Here is a 24,536-nt window from a genome sequence, read left to right on the forward strand (position 1 = left end):
CACTTTACAGTGGCCGTAGCCGTGTTGCAGAAGTCAGGGTGCGTTAAATATGTGAGGAGCCTCCAGTATTTCTGGTCCTACAGACTACGCTGGCTAGCTGTAGCTGCCTTTTGTGTACAGTTTATTAAACCTTTGTCTTCTTCCTCATTATCCACATTACAAGTGACTAATCCCATGTTTGAAAGAAAGTTACATTTCTCACTGTACAGACAGAAGCAGAGGGGTATAAATATAAATATAGAACAGCACACGAACCACTGCTATCTTGGAGGCAGTGGCAGCATCGGCACAAAAGTGCTGTGTTGTGTTCGGAAACATGCTGCTTCCTAGATACCTCATCATCCTTTAAAATTTGCACACCGCTATCAGCCAGTGTCAGTAACACAGTTTGCTTTTAATGCATCTTGCAGCTCCAAAACAGATACCCGATCTACCTAGTGCACATGTAAGGACAACCAAATGCTTCTTTGTCTTTGCACCAGTGGTTTTCGAACACTTTTGACATCACAGATCTGTGAGGTAAAATTGAACTATGTCCGGGAGTTCTGTCCATCTTGAACCTGTACCTTTCAACAGTTGCTGGGTTTAAACCCAGAGTAGAGCAAGTGCTTTCCAAATTTGTTCTGTTGGTACAACATTTTATTCTCATTTATAACCACTTAAGTGAAGCAATTTGGGCAATGTGATCAGATGGAAAGACAATGCTGGGAAGGGCTTGGTGACAGGTTATTTCCTCGTGTGAAGGCATTGGTACCACTTCGTCAACAGCAAGTTTTTGGTCTTCAAAGAAGATATAATCCAGGCAACCTTGGAAACCGGTGGTGTAATTTGTATATTCTGGTGTCCCACATGCACTCTTCAAGGGTATGGTTTGCACTGCTTCCAAACCACTTACAGCCTCTACGACATCTGTTAAAAAATGAGCCAATGACCACCTCAAACATGTAACATGTATAGAGCATTTGAGCTACACATGCACACAGGCTTTTGAAAGGGTTCAGGGAGGAGAATGAGAAGGAGCTCCTCGACTGCCCTCTCAGCAGTCAGCAGTCACAGAGGTCTCTCTCAGACTCCTTCCTGTATCTGTCGATATGACCTGTCCACCACTGGATTTATTCAAGCCCTTCGGAAGGCCATACATTTTGACGTGTTACACGAACACTGGGAGTGAAACAGTCAAAAACCTGCATGCAATGCCCACTGAAGTTTTATTAGTCTACAACAACAGGCAGGGCTACTTACTGCTCTGCCAGTCTGGTGAAGACTCGGATACATGTCCTGTAGTCATTAATTTGTACACTCCGAATTCAGGGCAGCTGTTGAAATCCCCAGCAAATACCACAGCAGGTGATACACCATACTGAAAATGTGTGAGTGGGAGATTAAGGTTTATGCATGGCCTTGCATCACATAATCACAGCCAGCTCACCTTCTCTGTATATTCTGTACACAGCCACTGAATAGTTCGTATGCAACAATAAGCCTGAAGCAGCCGAATATGGTCAGAGTCTGGATGAAAATATAAGTGTGTGTTGGCAACTAAAAGAAATCTATTTTTATTCTCCACACATTCCAGAAGCACCACCTGAAAGGCACCAAAAAAGTGTCATGAAACAGGGAGAAATACGTACAGCACAGTTTTAAAGTGACTATTATTGACTGGTTCAGTGATAACTGCATCTGCTCGGGTTGTTCCGTACCGTACCATTTAGAACCGTGAAAGTTGTATGTAACTTTGTAGTAATGTGCTTTTAGTAACTGTTATTCAGTTACCTACTTTCCAGAGTTAATTCTGACAACCATAACACAGAAAAGCCATTAGTATTGGCGTTGTTCAACCACTTACCTGCAAAGCAGTGGGGAGGTTTAGCATCCTGTCCCGCAGCTGTGTATTTTGGTTAATGCTATACAGTATATCGGATAAGTATGTCACCTCAGCGAGGGTTTTTGATAAAATTATACTTTCTTTCTCCAAACATCTGTAAAGTATACCAATAGGATTGAATACATAATAAAGCTCAGAACTGAAAGCGATTATGCTAGTGTAGATAGTGATTATGGTACCGGAATTTTGATGCTCTGTAAAAGCAAGCCATTCCTTCCGCTAAATTGCCCCCCTTCTCTGTGTAGAAACCATTCAGGCCACTGGCATTAAACAGAGGTTCCAGGTCATACTGATAGACTTTTCTGTCCACTTCCTGGAGGCAAATTACATCACCTCTGTAACCTACAAGAACAATTCATGGTGAAGAAAGTAAGCTCCTAAACAGTGCTGGTTCGTGGACGTGGTCAAAAGTAGAGGAAACAACTGTGTGCTCTACTTCAGTCCATGTTCATATTTTTGCTTAATTCTGTTAGCGAAACGCTCGTTCAATCTTGCTTGCAGCTTTGGTCCTAATTTTCGCCAGTGTTTGTCCCCTTTCAGATTGTACAGCACAACCCCACCTGTTGAAAAGGAGGATACCACAATGGTACAGACTTCATGCACGCTGCATGCACTGTTGCCCTTATTATAAGGCACTTTCGCCTCTGAATTATTTAAACCTTCCTGTGGTTGAGCGGAATACTGTACACAGCTCTCTGCTGTTCTTGTTAACAACTTTGCATTTGTAGTTGTAATCTGGTATTCAAAAATGCACAAACCTTTGCCAAAATTAAGATCAAATGTGCAAGGATCACTGCAGAAGCATTTCACACCCCAGACTTTGAAACCAACACAAGATAGCAACCCATTGTTCTCCAAGGCGTAAAAGGTGCCTAGCTGTGGAGCCTTGTGTGAAATGTAGAACTGCCTGCCCCAGAAAAAAGGTAATGCAGCGAACGATGATGACGACACAAGATGTCGGCTTGTGTTATGTCGTCGTCTTTGTAGGGTTCCGTGTCTCAGGGTATTCCTCCATCATCATGCTTTACCAGCTAGCGTGTGCCTTGTCCCTTCTATATAAATAGGTTAAAATAAACAACCTTGCCTATCGTTGCAGTTGCTACACCACCTCCTTTTATCTCTCCTCCAAAAATAATTTGAAAACCGACAAAGAATTTAGATATCCCAGTGTACACACACGTCCTTCTAGCATCCTTGGCCTTGGGAAAAGTGTACAAACTCCATGTGCAAGTTGCGCATTGTATATTCATGTTACCAGTGTATTTCAACCTACCTAGTATTTCTTTAACTAGAAGCAACTTCCGGTAACCTACGTCCAGTGCATAAGGTGGGCAGTATGGAAATAGCACAGCTTTCGTATACTTCGTGTCAGCATAGACATCTGCCAAGATGTTATAAGAGATGCATCGAAACCTATTTTAGGAGATATACAAGCTCATTAACATAGCACAACCATATGCCTAGTTTCAACGCCTCGCAGCTCGAAGAGCAGCTTTACCTGCCAGGTTCTGTGTAACTTGTAGTAAATGCATGTCTTGTTTCAAACGGGCATGGCCCTGGTCCTGCCTCAATGGAAGTTGAGGAAGTCACTTCAACTGGTATCCCATGTTTAGTACTACTACGAGGTGTAAAGACTAAGAGTAAATGCCGTCCAATGTCACTGCTTGAAGGTATGATGCTGAGGTTTCCTTCGTGAGAGTTAACAAAATGCATGTTGCTAACTGTTCGAGTTTCCGACGCAGGGTAGCTCTGCCCTCTAATATTAGACTTGTACCACAGTGCCGTACTGTGCTGTACGTCTGCATATTCCAGTTCCACATGGGGAAACACAGGGAAGCCAGCCATGATGACTTTTGGCAACCGAATGCTCCGTACACTTGGGGCATTTAAAGAAACAACATATTTCTGACTGCCAACCTGCAAGAATAGAAAGTATGTATTAATACACAATTACACACCATGTCATCTTAGGTTCATAATGGCAGACAAACTTTTTTTTTTCATTTGGAGAACCATTGTACACAATATGAGGCAAATTATTCTAGGTGCAGATGAGATTATTAAATTGCACCTCTTTTCCAGAACCAATACCAATAGAGTACAGCAGCGTCTATGTTATTAGAGCTATCTCAACCGCGACACTATTCTTGACTCGACTTTATTGTACCGGGCAGCATGCCACGAAACTACAGGGTTAGTCTAGCAAACATTACACATTTTGATCGCATCGTAAAAATAGAAGACGGGTTTTATACAATACCAAACTTTGCAGACTGGTAGCCATTTGTGTGAAGTTTTGTTGGAATTTTTTGTGAGCATTATGGTCCTGTAGAAGAAAAATAAAAATCGAGCAAATTTTCACTCTATGCATTTTCTATGGCCTATCTCACTCAAAAGTCGCCATTTTCTGCTGTGTGCACTTCATTTTCATTTCACCACACACAGGTGGCACCAGCATACAGAACAAGACTAGAAAAAGAGGATTGGTGCATAACATCAGAATCGGCATGTCACATTATTGTAGGCAGCGCTACCTGTGTGAAGTGATGTGAATGTGAAGCAGACACAAGAGAAAATGGCGGTGTTTGTGTGGGATAGGCCATTGAAAATGCATGGGGCGAGATTTTGCTTTATTTTTAATTTTCTTTCTGCATGACCATAGTGCTTGCAAAAAATTCGAATGAAACTTCAGATAAATGGCTATCAGTCTGCAAAGTTTGGGATGGGTCAAACCTAGTCTTATATTTTTACAATGCGATCGAAATGTGTAACGTTTGCTAGAATAACCCTGTAGATTTACATCATAATACAGTAGTATCTATTCTTATTCGTAAAAGAAAACCATCACCTCCAGAACAGCGCCTTCTTTCCAAGCTTCATTGTTGGGCTGATTATTTCCTACAACCTCATCCTGGTACTTAAGCGTTACTTCTACTTCATTTTGGAGTTTCGGTTGCTCTTCCGCTTCAGCTGATTTTTTGCTCTTTTTCCTCTTTGTCTTCTTTTCCAGTTGGCTGTTTATGTTAGTTGCAATCCTTGTCAGCGCACATCCAACGTTTTCATCAGACGAACGATTAAAATTGAACTGTCTCTCAGGCAGATCATCCGTTCCATATTTGAACGACAGTTCTATGCGGTCTCTTTCCGACGTGTAGTTCACGATGGCTATTTTCTGTGCCATTGTAACAGACGTTGACGCGCACCTCTTTATAACACGCTGAATGTTAGGTAATGTTGCCACTAATAAGGCTCTTTGCATAGTCACAAGACCTTGCTTTGATACAACCACAACACACGTTGCTCCCTCTGATTCACCTGTGTCATCCGCCGGAAGCTGCCGTTTACGCAATGGTCCAGGGAAAATGGCGGGCGCCCAAACCACGTGATCTCGAGGAGCCACTCACAGCGTCCCCGAGCTGCTGCGCGGGAAAAAAGCTGGGGCCCAGTGCGCATGCGCAGACCGACCTCCTTTCCCAACCTCCTTCCCCTTCTCTCCTCGGGTTTTTTGTCTCTCCTCTCGTCCCCCCTACCCCCCCAGACTCGTCCGTTTGTCTTCGGCGCTTGTTGTCTTGCTGTAGAGCAACGACCATGCTGTCCCGAAGCAGACAATCAAAAAGCAGTGGTGTATGACAAATCAACTTTATTTGTCCTCGGGAACTGCCTCGAAAAAGCTACAGTACATATCTTTTTACGTCTTGTAACAGGCTTCACTGGAGCTTTAGGTACTTCGACATCCAAGGGCCGTTCAAAAGCCAATGCTGAGCTATGTGCGTCGTTGTTGCCGATGGTTGCGGGAGAACTAAAACAAAACAAAAAAATACATTGATGATCAGTAACTCTGCACGAAAATCACTGCTATGATAGGCAATCTATCTTGATTTCGTATTTGAACACCAAGGCATTTGTCACGAATGTTTGTAGATCACAGTGAATGAACGGCTGAGACGCGCATGAGGGGCAACTAGCATAACCACACATATTTTGATTAACGGCATATCAGAAACGTACAAGTTACGGCAATGCACTGCACAATGAAACGCCGCTAACGTACCGAGTGACTCGTAAATGCTGTACGTAATACACTTAACGTGATAAACCTGCATTACTTCCTTCAGTCACAAAAAAGTAATCAAACTTGTCTTACCGTTCACCTGCAGTACGTCGGAAAGAGTGCAGACTTCCTCTCTGACGATTTCTGCGTCCTTTGGAGGTGCAGGCGGATTCCATGTCATGTTCGTCTTCCCGCTGTTGTGATGATGGGGTGGATGTGCCATTCCGTTCTCACATTAGCAGTTCGCCACAATCTAAATCTAAAGCATTCAAAGCCCTCAAACTACCCCGTAGCGTCTGCGTGCACAACGGTTGCAGTCCAAGAGAACACGCATGGCCGGACAGACGCGATGTCTTCTCTGTCGTTCTTCTTTCTCCTCCGTTCGACTGCTTCCGTTGAGCGGTTCGCTGGGTTCGCGCGTTCGGATGCTCGCTCCTCACTCAAATGACTCTCGCCCAATCAGCGCGAAGGAAACTGACGCCAGTTTTTTAGACCAATGAGCATCCAAATATTTATACATATAATGCGCAGCCAATGAGAGGTCTTCCGAGCTGGCACGCCGGTGGCGACAATATTTTCGAGGCGGTGCGTTTCGCTTTAGAGCCGGCGGCTGCCTGTGTGCAGCCATATTAATTTATTTGCCAAGGCTCTGTGGCTATATGGCCATAGCCATACCAAAGCCAATGCCATGGGCGTGCTGCAGGCAAGAGCTCAGCCAGGCAAAGCCGCATTGCATTAGTCGCAGTCGTCTGCTGCCATCTCTGAATAGGACACGCAAGTCAAGTGCGCTACAGAGCATCTGCCTGTTGCCTTTTTATTTTCGCTACAAATAACTGCGGTGCGTCGTGTGTATTAAGTGTATCGTGTGCAGTGTGAGCATAGGTTGAGTATTCGTGCGACTCTTGAAAAAATGGTCTCCAAAGTTTATTAAGTTTTGTCGTATGCTGTTTTGACTATTGTAATGTGGCGAGCGTGCACCGTTGGTCCCATGGTGTAATGGTTAGCACTCTGGACTTTGAATCCAGCGATCCGAGTTCAAATCTCGGTGGGACCTCGTTTTCTTTTTTTTGATAGTCTGTACAAGTACTTGTCTAACATACCCTGTATTTGTTTCAAGTTATGTTTAAAGAAACGTCACATACGATTTTTTAGACTGTGTTCAAACCAAAACTTTGCTGGAACTTTTGCAGTTGCAGTTATGGGAACTTCTTAAAAATAATTATATAATTGGTGACTATCGCTTCTTGAAAGAGACCTCTTTCCGCAGATTGCAGAGCATAAGCTGTGCGTATAACGTGATTATTTTACCTTTCTTACAGAACAATTACATAAGGGTCTGAGGGGAAGCCATCTGAGTAGACTGCAGCCGGAGAAGGGTGTTCAGTTCTACCCTCTGCTAATGACTTTATCCGAAATGATTTGTGTCGGTTCCGTATATGGTAGGCGGGTCAGTGTGATCAAGTCGAAACAATGAACGAGTCAAAAGCTCTTCAAGAGCAAAACTAAAGAGAGTGCAGTATAAGTTATTATTCAATTCCTTCCAATTCCAATTCAATTCCTTATGCAAGCCTCGCTTTGGCTACCAGACCTCCCCCCCTCCCCCCCCCCCATGCTAGATCGTTGATATATGTTATAAGATCCCGTATAATATACTGTAAAATATAATATGTTTTACAGTATTTTCACAGTATATATTTACAGTACATTTCAGCCTTGCATCCGGTATTAATGCTTATAGTCAAACAGACGTAATCTTCATTGACCTTCGCGAAGCGTTCGATAAAGTTTGTCATTCTAAGCTTATGCTGAAGGTAAAGTGTCTGTTAAAGAACGATAACATAACCAGATTGATAGAGCATTATTTAAGTGGTCGCTCACAGAGAGTAGTATTTAAACAGTGACTGTCCTCTGAGGTCTGTGTATCTTCCGGTGTTCCCCAGGGGTCGGTGCTCTGTCCGCTGTTGTTCACACTTTTCGTTAACGACATTGTAACGGAAGTTTTGTTGTTGTTGTTGTTGTTTTTTATTGCGTGTTAGCGCCGCGAAGCAACTGTGGCTATGAGCGGCGTACAGATGTGGACAGATGGAGAGAGGACAACAGGAAGGAGTGGGGGACAGGGGGGTTAGTATGCGTCCTGTTCTGACTTCTGGGGGAACTGTGCCGACATGTAAAGGAAGTACCAGCAAAGATACGTCTATATGCTGACGATTGTGTCATTTACAGTCAGGTTACATCAGTCTCTGATCAGGAAGTTTTGCAACAATCGTTAGATAACTGGGACATGGAAATTAATATAGAAAAATGTGCCGTCATGACCTTTACTAATAGCAATAGACCTCTGGTATATGATTACAGAATAGAAGGACATTCAATGAAAAAGGTGGACTCATATAAGTACCTTGGTTGACCCACCACATCATCATCCCATTTATATATATGTGTGTGTGTGTGTGTGTGCGTGTGTGCGTGCGTGCGTGCGTGCGTGCGTGTGTGCGTGTGTGTGTGTGTGTGTGTGTCGGTGTGTCGGTGTGACGTTAACCCCAAAATTGAAATGGATTGAACATATCGATGCAGTTACGTCAAAGGCTTATAGAAAACTAGGTTATTTAAGGCGGACGTTAAAATCACCAACTGCCGAGACCAAGTTATTAGCATATGAAACTATATTCCGGCCTACTGTAGAGTACGCCTGTGAAATATGTGAACCTTATCGGAGTACCGATATTACTAACTTGGAGGCGGTTCAAAATAAAACGATTCGATTTGTTCTGTCTAGATATGACTTCTTTCTCTCTCTCTCAGTTCTCGTACAGCTAGGACTCACTCCATTATGTGTTATGCGTTGGGCTTTTCAGTTGAGGATGTTTCATTCTATAGTGAATCATCAAATAAGAATTCCGTAAACATTGTAGAGTACGCAGGTCGAGTAGACTGTTTTAAATATAATTTTTTCCACGTTGCATTACTGAGTGAAATGGTATGGATGGCATTGTTCGCGAGATGTCTTCAAGTCAGTTTTTTTTTTATTCACTCCTGCAATAGCCTCGAGTATGAGGCTGTATGTTCAAATAAATAAATAAATAAATAAATATAGTATAGCCCATTTACAGAAGGCTCGGTCGCTGTTACCCATTCTTGAAAACTTCTCCGCAGATGTTCAATGGCTGACCTGTAAATCCATTATTTAATTCACGCGTGTTCGGTAAAATCAACATAATTCCCGCACAACAATGTTCAAGTAAATGAAGGTAACATGAAACATAACAACTGTATGAACGGGAAGGGTCGGAAGATTCCGCTTGAATACACATTGGCACTGGCGTGTGAACACGTGGTGTAGTTCGCGATATGTGCGCATGGTATGATGAATGTCAGCTGCTTCGATGTCTAAGCGTGGGGCTATACGAAGCAGTGCTCCGCTGAGCACATGACTGCATGCATTCGACCCACTCCGCCACGACTATATACGGATGTCCGGCACACATGTTGTTCCGTGCGAACATGCATGCATATACAATCTAGTAATACACCTTTATGAAATCTCCATTTATTGCATATTGGTGATGTTCACACACGTCACCGTAATCGCTCTATCACAACCCGGAAGACTTGCGCTCGGTTTATCGCACAGGCAAATAGCATGTTACCGGCCAGAGGGCATTACTCACGAGGTTCATACGATAAAGAATACCATTCCGCAGAATTATGTCGTAGTTGCATAATTAAACAATATTGGTTCGTCTGTCAGCCAGGGATCGGAACCGAAACTGAACCCGAACCGAAAACCGGAAAAAAACGTTATTTTCTGACGAACCCGAACCGAACCCGAACGATTTTTTTGCTTGTCCTGAGCCGAACCGGAACTGAACCGGAAAAAATTGATACGGTTACCGGTTCGGGAATCGGTTCAGAGGTGAATTAATTGTACTACTGACCGACCTTTTTTTTGCTCACCTGAACGGTTATCTCACACCTTTCTCTTACAATCGTGTACGGTGAGCGTAAGCTTGCTTGCATGTAGCAAAATTACTGCCCGTGGACAGGTTAAACCGATGCCGAAAAAAGTAACTGTTCCAATCCCTGTAAATGCCCCGACCGCTGACAGATTTTTTTTTTTTTTTGTCTGTGTATGTGCGGGGGTGGGGGTTCTCCCTGAGCCGAACCCGAACCGAACCGATATACCTGAACCGGTTCAAGCTGATAATTTCGGTTCAGCGGAGCTAAACCCGAACCGAACCAATATGCCTGAACCCGAACCCGAACCGGACCGAAAAAAATACCGGTTCCGTTCCCTGCTGTCAGCTAATCACATACCATTGAAATGGGACAGTTTAGTCTGAACTATCTGCCAAAGTATAGTAAAGTGGATAACAATGCTTTTGCCCTTAGGATGTTTCTGTTGTACATGAACCAGTGGAAATACGGGAGATCATGGCGAGGATGCGTGAAATTATCACCAGAGATGGAACGATCCTGATTATGTCCGTATAGTACGTGAGGAAACTTGATGATGCAGCTATAGGAATATTCTTATACAAATAATATGATAATAATATCATGACTGGTGCATTTTTGCAACATCGCAGGTTTTCCTACCGCGGCGCTTCGCGTTGTTCTAAACTTCTTTCGTGACAGTTATATCTTTCCAGCTGATTTCGACATGCGACGTTCCCAAATGAAGTGGATTTTGTCGAGATCTATCATTGTACCAGCAGGGATAAACCAGCACTTTCGCATTCACTGGAAGTTTATTCCTGTGGAAAGATTAACGCGAATGTATACGTGAACGTGTAAAAAACAAAACAAATAGCGTGTGTTCTGTGCTCAGTGTCAAAACAAAGTCTATGTCAGTGTCTCACGACGATAGTATTCGTTCTGTGGCCGCGGTGATATATTCTGTGTATACAGCCGTGGCGCGTCGGTTCTCAAGCCGCTCACATTTCGCCTCTGCATCTGGTAGCGCGCGCTGAAAAGTCGCGCCCCATGCATCCCAAGACAAAACACAGACTTGCTACGTATCGAATAGTGTGTTGTGGTTGTTGCGCAGGGGAACACTACACCCTGGAACGTCAGGTCATGCAGGTCAACAGCGAGCCCAGATTTGGCACGGGGAAAATAAATCACGACACAGGGAAGGAGGCAGTGAAGATTAGGTGATTAGTTTGTGCGTAATAACGTAAAATAAGGCAATCGGGCAATAATAGTGTAATAAAAAGGCAAGAACTCGTTCCTGAATGGCATCGTGAGGTGATGCAGGAGCAACCTCTGGCATACAGTAGTAGATGACCAAGTGTCACTTTTGTTGTGGCTTCATCCCATGAGACGGCTCATGTGGGGCCGGATGCGCAACGCCGAGGAAAGCTCGCTCATCCGCAAAGAGGCAACCAGGAACTGGCGCTTCCTTCCGGTAGCCGACCTCCGCTTCCGCAGTGGTTCTCGGGCTGCCAGTCTCCTTAAAACTACCTTTGAGTCTCCGAAAGTCGCAACACTGCGCATTGGTCGGCAAAATCACTCCTGATGGACATCATGCACATCACTCTGACATCAGGAACTTCATAATGTAAAAGCCTGAGTCTGGGCATACAGACGGACGACACACAACACACGACTCCTGTGTTGAGTCGTGTGCTGTGTGTCGTCCCTCTGTGTGCCCAGACTCAGGCTTTTACATTATGAAGTTCATCCGCTAGCTAGCCTGCGTCTACGCCATTTTGTCAGTGACATATGATGGGCTATGGTCTCATGTTGATGTTGGTGTCGATGTCCGATGGTGGGTTCATGGCCATGATGGGGTCATGACGTTGGCGTTCATAATGGGTTATCTATCATGTTCGAACGATGTTGGTGTTCGATATTGTGTCTGATGGTGATGTTGGACGAGGATTACCCAGGATCATTCCCAGGAATTTCTTCTTCTTTTCTTTTTCTTTTTATTTTTATTGGGGGGGGGCTCGTAGGGGGGTGTGACGCCCGTATCTGCTGCTTTTTGGCCTTTATGGTCGGTATTTTTTGTTGGGACGGAGGGGGTTGCAAGATTTTGGGGAGCATTTGGGCTGTGTGGGGGCTGGGGTGCTCGGAAAATCCCAGAGACTGGACATGTTGATGTCCAACGATGGTGAATACATTGATGGTTGTGATGTTAACGATGTTGGCACATTATATCTCCCTTCAGGAATCAGGATTACGCTGCTGTTGAGCTCTTTTTCTTCTTACGTTATATTGTCCTTCCGACGACTGTATGAGGTACATGATCGTGCTTCGTACTACTGGCGTTCACAATAACCGGATAACGAGTTTGTGCGTAAAAGAATGCTAAGCAAACGTCAAGAATGACGACGAGAAGAAAAAAAAAAGTGTACGGGCAAAATTTGCTAGCAGGTGCTGCACTCTGGTTGACAAAGTGTCTGTCTTCACCTTTCTCGATACCATAGGACTTCGATCCTTGTTGTGAAGGGGCTCATTATTTCATTCACCGCATCACCACCACCCGCAATGGGGTAGAGTATCGCCTCTGGCGATGAAACTCCCCATTCACCATCTCGCAATAAAGTTGTTGTTGTTCTTTTACAAAAAATATCCTCATTCTCGTAAGACGAAACTGTAACAGCTACTGTAATAACTGAAAAGTGGAAGCACGACGAAACGGAAGAAGTGTTTTAATCAACCTGCAAACCGCTAACGTCTTCGACTGGGTGCAAGTTCGCCACCTTTGGTCAGCGATTGGAAACATTCCCAAATAATCTGCTGAATAATTGTGGACTTGTCGTGAACATGTGGATAGTGGACTTCTGAATAGAGAACATGTGAATAGTTTTTGGGGGTGGGGGTGGGGGTGAGAATTTATGTTAGGAGTAGCAGAACAAGTCGGGAGACGAATTCAATTTCTCCTCTTCTTTTTTTTTCCCTTACAGACAAACAAACAAATCTGCTGAAGTGTCTTACAATAATTATCTTGCAAACTGTTCATCTCTCTATGCCTTACCGACATACGAAATACGTACATATCAAGACCTCACCAGATATTGAAGTCCGTGCACAGAGCCGGTTGTAATGTGCATCGGAATAGAATGAATCCTTCGCGCATCGTCATAAGAAAGTTCTCAGGGACGACGGTGCACTTTACCTCGTTGAAATCACACGCGTGATTTGCATATATTATGCATGCCTACTAACAGGAACATGTCCAGAGGCATTTGCACAGTTGAAGAGACAGACAGGAGCCTAGTATAATGCTAATAAATAACAAAATGGAAACGAGCCTGGCGGGGATTTTCATGTCGGGGGTGGTGTCCCGTAGCGGGGGTGTGACGCCCATATCTGCTGCTTTTCTAGCAGTTCTTTTTTTCCAGGTTGTCGAACCGCAAAAAAGACGGGTGCGGTTTGGGTGCGGGTTCGCATCACTTGGATTTCGTTCCGGTTCAGTTCCGGTTCGGCCGAGCCAAAGATCGAACTGGTTCGCAAACCGGTTCAACGCAAAACAACTTTATTTTTACGATAATGAATGGGGAGTTTCATCGCCAAGGGCGTACTCTATCCCACACACACACACACATAAATGGGATGATGATGTGGTGGGTCATTCTCCCATTGCTGATGGTGATGTGGGGAATGAAATAATGAACCCCTTCACAATAAGGATCGAAGTCCTATGGTGTCCAAAAATGTCAAAAGATCTTTGAGGGCACAGCGTTGGTGGGCTGCATTTGACCAAGGAACAAGCAATTTTTGAGAGAGAGAGGGGGGGAGGGGGGGCGAGAGTCCAGCTGGTTAAGAGCATCGGAGAGTGCGGTTCGGTTGGTAGTGTGGGCAATAAGGAAGAATGTGCTACAGATCTTCTAGGGCACCGCAGTGGCACCGGTTCAACGCTTCCGTTTTATATCTCCCATGAAATTGCTTTTCCCAGGAAATGCGTGCCTAATAACTTACTGCTGTTGTCTGCATTGACGTTTTTAGTGGCAAGGTGATCCTTTTAGCGAGAAAAAGGATAACTGGATGAGGACTTGCAAATAGCGGCCGCGTTGATGGAGCGGTGTAGTCCTGCTACTTTCTGTTCCCAAAATCGCTAAATCACTTTTTTCATACGCACAGTATCAGCAAGGTACACTTAAAGAAAGTCAAACAAGATAGATTACATAGACGACGGTACTGAGCCGCCACACTGCATTACCAGTGTGAATCGATCTCAAACCGTACTGAAGAATGTCCAAAATAAGTCTGCCAGCCTTGCTCTGTCCGAAGTCACAGTAGTATACCAGTTAATCCACAACACATAGGCAATGTGTCACGATACAATTACATTACCATTTAATCAGAACCACATTTATTTTTCAAACCACCACTAATCATACAGGCGTTCTGCGTATGCTGCTTCTCAATTTCTCATGTTTCTGACTTGTTTAATTTTTACTGGTCTCGTGTAAAGGGAAATGTTCGGCGTTTGTTTAATCACATGTTCTTCCTATAGAGCTACACAACTAGTCTACTCCATTGCTGCTTCATTCGGTGGACGATGGCAGGCTGCTAGGTGAAAATTTGCGAAATCTATGATATGGAGACCAATGTGTCCTCGTTCGTGGATTGAGAGACTCTTATGCTGGCTTCTTTTATGTCTGAACCGTTTCGTCGCGAACCGGTTACCACTATTATTTTTTCCGGTTCTGCTCCGGTTCGGGTTCGACAGTGTCATGCAAATTTCGGTCCGGGTTCCGGTTCCGTTCCGGCAAAAATAACGGTTCTGGAGGCTTAATCGCTTCATCGTCGTTACGGTCGTTACAAGCTAACGAGTGGCGGGAAATTCAAAAAGGCGGGCGGGAAATTTAAAAAGGTGGGCACGTGATAAAACACGTGGACGGCGCTCTTCGCACGATACGTGATGACCGTGGTACACGTCACGCGCAGTGTGTCACGTGCCCACCTTTTTGAATTACCCGCCACTCGTTAGCTTGTAACGACCGTAACGACGATGACGCGATTAAGCCCCCAGGTTCGGTTCGACACCCTGCTTTTTTCTTCTTATCTTTTTCTTTTTTGTGGGTAGAGAGATTGCAATATATTTGGAGAGTATTGTGTGTGGGGGGGGGGGGGGCTGGGAAAATCCATGAAGCCTCACAAGACTTCCCGAAAGAAGACACGTAATCAATACACCACGCCGAAAGCTGAGATCCTTCAACTCCAAGGCTCGGACCCTCATCAAATGTGATCTGAAGTTTATGAAATATGGCTTCGTAATACCGTCCAATCTTCGCACTTGAGACAAAGTAATAATGAAAAGCTTCCAACAATTTCTGTCATTCTAATAGTGTGCGAAAATTATCGCACATCTTTCAACATAGAGCGAAGTGAGAAGCACGTGAAATGCGTGATCTTTCACGTCGGGTTGGAATAGTTGATGTTCAAAGAAAGAGAAATCTAGTCACGCTGTTCCGATACCTGGCGCCAGTAATGTGGTTGCCATGCCAACACGGCGTGCGTACGTCCTGTGAAGGAACAAAGGCCACAGAATCATTATCGTGTCACCTATTGCCAGAATAATGTCCATCCCTCTTTTCCTTACGCTCCTTCTCTCAATGGCATCATATTCACTTTTCCCATTCTAACGACATCAGTCACCCGCTTCCAAAGATAATAATAATAATACATGGTAGATATGCATGTCAGTCGCATAACGCAAACCGTTTCCAGTTTGCAACCGAAACAGGAACTTATGCTCACCCGCAGCACGTGATACGATATAGACACATGATGGCTGCCTGAGCCTTTTTCTCCTTTTTTTCCCCCCTAGTTCCATTTGGTTTAAACTGAATGCCAAATGAAGGGCAATCGCTCTTATGATGTCGATGGTTCAAATTCAAACATATTCTTGCTCAATTCAATAAGAGACAGTAGCCGTAAAACAGTCAGATGTAATAATGAAAACACATTTATGCTTACCACATGCAATCTAAACAGTAGGCAACAAGCGCGACTATTACAGTCATCTGCGTAGAAACAAAGCATTCGCAGAGCAAATTCGCATGGATATCGTGGCTGAGTTTCGCATTTCCTGGTCATGCGCCGGCCGAATTTTGAGAGACAAGGCGATGTAGAAGTTTGTAGCAGCTCGTGTGAGTTGACAAGCTAAAGTTAAGATCGTTTGTCACGATGAAGCATGAAATCTAAGCTGTGACAACAAAGCACGAAATGCGCTATGGTATACGTACATCCATGCGAGGATGACACATCCTTATCATGCGTGCGTGTGTGTGTGTGTGCGTGTGCGCCAGCATCTGTTTTGCTTTTCAACGTTTTCTTTAAATAATAAATGGTAATGGTACCGTGATGTCACACGTAAGGTAACGTTTTCTTTGTTTCATCAAAACCTAGGTTCCCTCGCGTTCCGTGGTCATGCCGACGTCGATGGGGATGGCTTATGCAAGCTAAAATGGTTAAAAAGCAAGCGAGCTGGTGGCTAAGATCCATGACGAAAACCCGAGACTGGGAAGAGACTGGGAGACTTTGTGTTGTGTCGTCTGTTTTTTGTCTTTTTCCCAGTCTCGGGTTTTCGTCATGGATCTTATGTAAGCTTCAGTGCAAGTTCAGTTCAGTTATGCAAGCGAAAGTTCGTCCAAAGTTCGTTGAGCTTCTGGAAGGCCTCTGACCTCTCATGGGTGACTCTAACCAATTGCTACACTGGTAAGCACGATATTGGCAAATTTAGTCAAAACACGAGCGTTCTCCGTTCCCTCTCACACTTCCTTTCCACTCGACCAACGTATATCTACAGTCTAGGCAGGCAAATCGCTCGACTACCCGACGTCGTTCACTCCACCCATTGACGCTACCATCTATTTTGGATTGGTATTCAGAGTTACGGCAGTGAAGAGAACGAGGAAAATTCGCCACCGTAGGCGCGAAAGAATTTTTCGCCGCTTCCTATCATAGCGAATGACGACACGTCTGGGCAGGAAAAGAAGGCAAGCACCGGATAGCATCACTTGTTATGTGGCGCTGCATCTGAAATAAGTTATCTATTGTTGTTGGTCGGTCGGTTGGTTCGCACAGGTTGAATATTTCCTGCAATAGTTACCAAACGTTGCGGATTGAATTCGGGTTTTCCTCGGTGATTATACATAATGGACGACGCAGATGTGGAATGGCCATATTCTGATGAAGCATAAGGAATAAAGTTACAAAACGTGGGAATAAGATGGTCGACGATGTTTCAAACTGAGAACATTTAGCCCCACGAGTTTAAATTAAACTGGGCACGAACGTGATATCATGAACGTTGCTAGCTGGCATCAGGCCCTGCCACCGTCCACCGACCAAAAGGCATAAAAGCGCCTTATCCTGTTCGTCCGGTATGTAAACACCAGTGTGGTTTTATGCTGCCCCTGGAAAACATCCTGGAGTCGCCCACCGGAGCGCAGCGTTGAACATATAAAGTAAGAATGTTGAAACAACCGGAATAACAGCATTATTGTCCACTGTTCTTCAAAGCGGGCTCTAATCTATTACGACCGCGTTACGTGGCTACTGAAGCACGCGGGAATTCGTGTAAACAGGAAGGGGACAGTCCCCTGACTGTGACTCCTCGCAGTTATCATCATGTCTGGATACAGTTTCAAACACGACGTGTGATTCATCCTCATTCTCGTAACGAGCAGACCGTCTGGCGGCGCCAGGTACACGACACCATCAATGTAACCGCAATTTCATTATTACCTTTCTTTTATTCGGCTTCCCATTTGTGCATAATTAATCCTGGGCGTCGCAGGCTCTTACACAGCATTACGCTGACAGGAATAGCGAAGTTCCAAGTCGGGGCTAAATATAATATGACACGTATGTTTGCGTCATTTGCGGTAAGCGAGGTAAATTGTAGCGGTCAGTCCGATTTTGTTACGGCTGGAATGACGTTGTCATCGAAGGAACATGACCAAAGGTTGATCCAGTCTTTACCACTATTGATACATTTCTGATAAAGTTCTTAATAGAAATTGATCCTCGAGGATTGATGATGAAATTGATGATTGACTCGATTCATTTCGAGTCCGCTCTTGATATCGGATCCTGTCCAATCAACGAATCGAGCATTTATTGTCCGGGCTTGTTTGAACGAAGGAAATCACAGCAAGGTTGGCTCAAACACTATATATTGGGTCGGCTACTCCGGCACGCTTAGGGTGGTGGGCTTCCAGTTGGATTCCTGGATTTTCGTATCACACTACATGGGGGGGAGTATCGTTACAGCCGTCTGTCAAAAGCGGCTTATAGTTTCAGGCGCCGATTTTCCCGGCGTGTACCATCTCGGGTAATTCGAATGCAAAAACGTGTAGTCAAGCCGACGGGTGATACAAACACACACCTCCCTTCATAGTAACCAATATGTGCACGATGGACATTTCCTGTTTGAATGCTTGTATTTTAGTTTCCTGTGTCGCGCATTGAAAATTCATTTTCCATTTATAATTATTTTGGAGAGTTGTGGAAATTGGTTCTGCCACATTTCTAACCAGAGGTGATCTCTTAGGCTATCCACGACAGCTATCCTTTACAACTTAATTTTGAGCACTTTGCTACAGAGCGCTTCTACTGTTTATACCGTCAAAAAAGCGCAGCTTTGAGGCTGTTCTTTGTTGCCCTCGCCAGGGGCGCAAGCGTTATCCTCCAGTGCTGTTTGAGTTGTATCCCAAGAACAAAAAATTACGAGGTGAGACGTATCAAACACCAGAGGGGACAAACAGAACACTAAAGCCTAGATCCAGTTGCAACGACTGGCGGCGATCGGCGAGTGACAATCTGTGGGTTATGTGTCCGGGTCGTGTCGCTGGCACTCGCTGATTTTTGTTCTCTTCCAACTGGCGTCCTTTAATGTAGAACAATAAGGTCCACGCAGGGCCGGCGTTTACGCCCCCCCCCCCTCCCCGTGCCCGCCTACAGGAGCGCAAAAAAGACACCTTTCGGGAAGCAAGAATACGGGGGGGAATCTCCCACTTCTTCCCCCGGAGGCGAAAAGTACACGCCGGTACTGGGTCCACGACTTTGAATACGACTGTCCTTCCATCGCTTTCTTTCCTTTCCTTAGGAGCTCACAAAGCTACTTTCGTCAGAAGGTTGCCTTCTTTAGTTAGTGGCAGTTTCGAACGCGGCTTATGCTGCCGATCCTAACGAAGGGAAACCTGAGTGCTTCCAGCAGCGCGTCTGATGGCGAGAGTACAGGGTCGAAGTACAAAACATCCTAAAAGACAAGCTACTGTCCGCGATTGTGAACCTAAAAATGTTTTAAAGTTATACTACATGTGCTCCAGAACGGAACGATTGAACAGAAGGTTTCGAGAAATCCCAGTGCGCGCGCGTTGCACTCCGGGCCTATTGTATTTCGTTTTCGCTTACTTACGTCGCGAGACTACTATGATCATGAGCGTACGTGTAACAGCACATAAGACAGCAGTCCTGCGCGAGCCGATTAGACCACAAGGGCATATTATGCCCCTGCCACTCCTGTACGATAAATAACATTAAGTGCTTAATGAGTTAAGTCTTATACTGTCATTCGTGCCGTGCTATGCGGAGATGTATAATGGCATATATTCATCTGAATGGCATTTTCCGCGTAATGAGATCGCCACAACTCATTCGCCCATATGAAATGCGTATCCTCGCTCCCATTGTCTGAGCACACGAGCAATTTAAAACTTCCATAAAGCCCCTCTGTACTGCTCACCGCGCAGTTATTTTATAAATTACACGAAAACGAGCATTATTTTTGGCAAAATGCCTGGCGTTTTTAACGATTGCTTTTTTTTGCATATTTGTTTTTTGCGTAGACGGCTACCTGACAGGCAAGATCACAACAGTTTTCAGTCATATAGTACAGACCATCAATTATGCAATACAGCAAATTTTATCATTTTGTGGGATATAATGGGTATTTTCAATCTCTTTGAACATGTTTACGCTCTTCAGCGTTTACGGCCACGTACAGCGCCTTACGTGGTACCTTCGTTTTCATCTGAAAGGATGTTCCGTTGTAATGATTCGCTGTCAGCGGACGTAACCCGCTACCGCAGCGGTAACCGCAGCAGTATGAATCAGCCTTTACGCCGTTAGTGGGAAACCCGCGTCGACATCATCGCGGCGTTTAATGTCATTCCAATCTGACGTGTAGCGGGACTATCGTAAGAAATAGTGTTCGGTACCGGACTGACATTACACGCTAATGTCATTTTTTTTTTGCCCGTGTGGCACGGGTTTACGAAGCCTTATTTGTATGATGGCAATACGCAGCGACCCCCAAGGTGCTCTTCGCGATAAGGAGGGGAAGAATGTGGTCCGGAGATAACCTTTCGGAGTCTTATCTCCCACGACGCCCGCAGCCGAGGCTGCATGTAGGGCTATCAACCACGGAATTGGGTATCGTTATGTGCGCTACATTGGTACTGACTCTGGCGTAGCAAGGGGTGCGCAGCCAGTGTAGTATACCTTGTCCTGTTGGAAATGGACAAAAGAAACGTTCACGTTCTTGTATTACATAACGTTTTCCGAAACTTCCACGTTAATTAGCGCCTACATGTCCGTATTTTGATTATCAGCAGCTTTACAATAGCAATACAACTATGCTTCGGTTCCGCGGTGTTATAAATACGAGGGGCGTTCAAGTCAAACCGGGACTTTTCATTTTTCGCAAAAGTAAAATGAACTTACAGGCGAGAAATTAGTTTAATTTTTCAACGTAATCTCCAGCTGCACTAATGCATTTTTCCCAGCGTTTCCCGAGGGCTTGGATGCCAGCAGCGTAGTAATCCTTACCGACGCGTAGCAGCCATGATCGGACCGCATTCTTGACCTCGGCGTCGCAGCTGAAGTGGCGGCCCCCAAGGAACGTCTTCAGTGGCCCGAAGAGATGGAAATCGCTGGGGGCGAGGTCTGGACTGTAAGGGGGATGTGGCAGCAACTCTCAGCCAAGTTCCTGTAAGGTGCGTGTCGTGAGATGCGCGGTATGCGGGCGTGCATTGTCCTAGGAGGAGGACTCCTTTGGTGATGAGGCCCGGCTTTCCGAAACTGGATGTGTTCATGAATGATAGTGTTCAACGTTCCCACAGAAAGGTCCGTCTTTCGAGCCAGTTCGAGACATGTTATCCGTCGGTCCTTGAGGATCAGGCGCTCCACAAGTTGGATGTTTTCAGGAACTCTGACACTGGGCTCTGAGCCTCCCCGGCCGGGATCGTCCTGCACTGATGTACGGCCGTCTCGGAACCGTTTGCACCACTCAAACGCTTTGCTGCGGCTAAGTGTATCGTGGCCATACTGAGCCTGAAGTCTTCTGTGAATTTCAGATGACTTTACGCCTTCATTCACGAGAAACTTCATGACAATTCGCTGTTCGATGTGCGCGCTCACCTCGTTGTCGGCCATCTTGTTTAGCACGTGTCTTCTGTTTTGCACAAACTTTGGACCACTACGTGGTGAACGCGGAGGTCTGTCGCGTTGAAAATGATGAAAAAGAAGTAGCGGGAGCCATTTGTAGTTTGTACACTCAGGAGACTGAAAGTCCCGGTTTGACTTGAACGCCCCTCGTACATACGCACAGTGCTCCAAATGTACGATGTTCAAAAAAAAAAAAAGAAAAAGAAAAAGAAAAACTGCTGTATACCAACGGAGGAGTCCAACGCAAATTCTCGTCGCGAGACCTTTCTATATCGTTTTCTTAAATATTTTCCTTAATTCAATTCCGCGCAGTTTTGCCAGAATAGTCTGGACGATCACTTCGTCAACTTTTAGAATTTAAAACATAATTTACGTGGCAACATAAATCGTTTAGGCCTGGCTTCATATATTGCAGTATGATGGTGATTGCCCCCAACATTTCGAGCGGCCCTTATGTGTTTTACCGAGAGAAGGCAGTATATTTTATGGGGTAGTATCCTTCAGTGCGAGATGTTGCTACATTGCGCTATTCGGGGGACATTTCCGAACAGTCGAATGACATTTGTAAGCGTGGGACATTTTTAACCGCAGGATCAAATATGTCCTGGTTCTTGCGTCGGCCCTGCGCATTCCCAAATGCGGACACGGTTGCCTGTATGGCGCTATGTACAGCACGAGGAGCTTGGAAGAGCATCCACCAGTGACCGGAACAATGTGTACCAGGTTTCTGACAGGACCGTCATCGTTAATTCGGTGAACGATGAGTGCGCAAGAACTATGTTTTCTTAAAGTGCCACTATACGGAGTACGGACTAAAAAAAATATTTATTTTATTTCATATAATAAATCAACCTTGCTCAAGGACTGAGCACACAAAGTATAAATGCCGTCAGTCAACATTATATCCGAATTCAACAATTCGGATTCTCCAAGAGTAGGAGACGTCATCGAGAGTTGGCGTCTCTCTCCTGTAGCAACAGCTCGAGCATCTCCACTCTTTCCTCAACGTTGGAAGTCTGTCAGCAGCTGTGGTGAGGAGACGGAAATCGACCTTTGGGGAGCAATATTATTGCAAGACGCATCGCAGTCCGCAGATCGCGCATCCTGTGACGTCATACTTCTCAACAGAAGCAATTCGCTGCGAGATCGACCTATAGGAGGCGACACAGTCACCTTTCTGGTGTGGATAACACGCCGGCCGACGTTCGGAGTTGATGGTTCTTTTCAGTAATTCTTGTTTATATTCACCGGAAGATCACTTGTGCGATGGTACGATACTGTTCGGTTCCCCGAATGCTCCACCTACTGCACTGAACGCGGAAAATAAACGTGTAAAAGCAGACGACGCGAGGAAGCTACCCACACTACGGTAGTTCGTCGTTTCTCCGCAGCGCCCCGACACCGTTCGATCTCGGTGACGGTGTCGCCCCTATAGGTCGATCTCGCAGCGAATCGCTTCTCTTGAGAGCACAGTGTGAGACACGTGGAATGCAATGGCATATATTCGGTGATATTCTAAGGACACGAGATATAGTCCGTAGTGGGCACTTCAAAGGGGTTGCGACACTTCGTCACACGTCATCTCAGATAAGCGTAAATGACGGTTATTTGCATCGATGTGAACCTGCGTTCCAAGTTTTACAGCGGCAAGAGTAATAGATGCGTAGAAAATTGGCATCGCGAAATGCCGGAACTCACCCGGCTCTGACATCACCGCGGGCGCCTCCGATGAGGCAGCGCGAGAGAGTTCACGTGCTTACAACTACCAATGGGAATGGCCGTAGCTCACGGTCCTCGGACGCTTGACGCGTATGTGCGTTCGAGGGTTTATATCTCGCCAAGTAGACACGTCGAAGAATAATGCTTGTTTTCTCGATACTCTAGCCGGGGGGGGGGGGGGGGGTCTATTTATTCTGGCATGAAGAGTCTGCCAGAAAGGGCGGCTGAGCGTACAGTACAGTATGTCCAATGGACCACATCTATCAAAGTGTCACCATCCCTTTAATTTAACCTGGCTTGGATATATTAAACTTCATTCATTTTCTGCTAATACTGTGAGTATGTCATATCACCTAGCAATGATCAAAACAGTCAAGACGAAAAGTCGACGCTACGGAACATGACGATGGGCCGCACTGAGCTGGCGAAAAGAAAAATAAGATCATGTCGGGTGTTGTCGCTTTACCCGACGAGCACTCTAAGAGAGAACACTTCCAAGAGGAAAAGTTGCCGCTAAGATCATTCAAGTGTTGTGATATGTTTGATTGTAACGTCCGCGAAACTGCGCATTCTGCGGAGAATTCCTAGGGTTACTTATCTGTACTTCCCTTATGCGTCTCTAAAGAACTCAACATTACGACGAGTGCAGCTGACAGCGGCTTAGTTCACCGAAGGCGTAAAAAAAAATACGCAAAGCCACAGCCACATATATGTCGGAGACCGCGTGTTGCACTGATTCGGTAACATGTATATCACGGGAAGGGCTCCATGCATCACGGGCTAACGTTCGATGCAGCTGAGAACACACGGAGACCTGCGCAGCATTATAGTTTATGTTAGTACTAGTACCACGTCATTCAGCAATCACCACGAGAAAAGCGCGAACCTCTAACACATCGTTATAGTCACTCTGTGTATCCATACAACGGATGACGCGCGGATGCGCTAAGTGAAACCCACAGCATTCATTGGTGGTTGACCTATGCTCATCAGAACGGCATTGTTGTACTAAAGTACTTTATTTTGTATCGCACGCATCGTTTACCTCGCTCCAGGTTGCAGTCCTTGCTGTCTCGTACATGTAGACATTGAAAATGTAAGCTAAATGCATTCTTTGCCTCATGAATTGGCACATGATAAAAAAGAAGAAGACGAAAAAAAAAAAAAAGCGTATCCGCACTTTGAGTGCGACGAAAAGATTGCCCCGGGCAGGAAAGCTACGGTAGGTAAGCAAGCAAGTCGCTGCCCCACCCCTATCAAGTTAGACAATAACGCTGTATTATACCTCTTCTTTTCTCTACGGGCAATGCTTTCTATTCTCTTCACACGTCACTGTCAGTGGGAAGACGAGTGGAGCATCTGTCCGCCCAAGATGCCAAGACCATGGGCGGACGAACTGAGTCCGTGACAGTGCAAGGGCTTGAAGCAGGGAACAGCGCAAACCCCGCGTACGCTCTAATCGTTAATGTATGC

The 24,536-nt window shown here is 45.3% G+C and overlaps 2 protein-coding genes, 1 long non-coding RNA gene and 1 other non-coding gene across 4 annotated transcripts in view; 1 reads left to right on the plus strand and 3 right to left on the minus strand.

The window, feature by feature from the left end:
- Positions 1 to 24,536, minus strand: part of LOC135377629 (uncharacterized) — a 64,561-nt gene that overhangs the window by 32,528 nt on the left and 7,497 nt on the right. The window lies entirely within an intron of this gene.
- Positions 618 to 6,575, minus strand: LOC135397489 (2',5'-phosphodiesterase 12-like). Its single transcript, XM_064629094.1, has 9 exons — positions 6,551 to 6,575; positions 4,734 to 5,200; positions 3,384 to 3,802; positions 3,159 to 3,298; positions 2,065 to 2,227; positions 1,847 to 1,979; positions 1,430 to 1,585; positions 1,243 to 1,360; positions 618 to 909 (listed from the first exon to the last, which is right to left on the minus strand). Exons 2-9 carry the CDS (start codon positions 5,142 to 5,144, stop codon positions 650 to 652), a joined length of 1,800 nt encoding a protein of 599 aa, XP_064485164.1. The 5' UTR covers positions 5,145 to 5,200; positions 6,551 to 6,575; the 3' UTR covers positions 618 to 649.
- On the minus strand, positions 5,506 to 6,338 carry LOC135397485 (uncharacterized). Its single transcript, XR_010423645.1, has 2 exons — positions 6,030 to 6,338; positions 5,506 to 5,684 (listed from the first exon to the last, which is right to left on the minus strand). It is a non-coding gene; the product is annotated as an uncharacterized LOC135397485 (long non-coding RNA).
- Trnaq-uug (transfer RNA glutamine (anticodon UUG)) lies at positions 6,919 to 6,990 on the plus strand. Its single transcript has one exon. It is a non-coding gene; the product is annotated as a tRNA-Gln (tRNA).

The sequence above is a fragment of the Ornithodoros turicata genome, chromosome 1 (genome assembly GCF_037126465.1).
Source record: "Ornithodoros turicata isolate Travis chromosome 1, ASM3712646v1, whole genome shotgun sequence".
Classification (NCBI taxonomy): Eukaryota; Metazoa; Arthropoda; class Arachnida; order Ixodida; family Argasidae; genus Ornithodoros; species Ornithodoros turicata.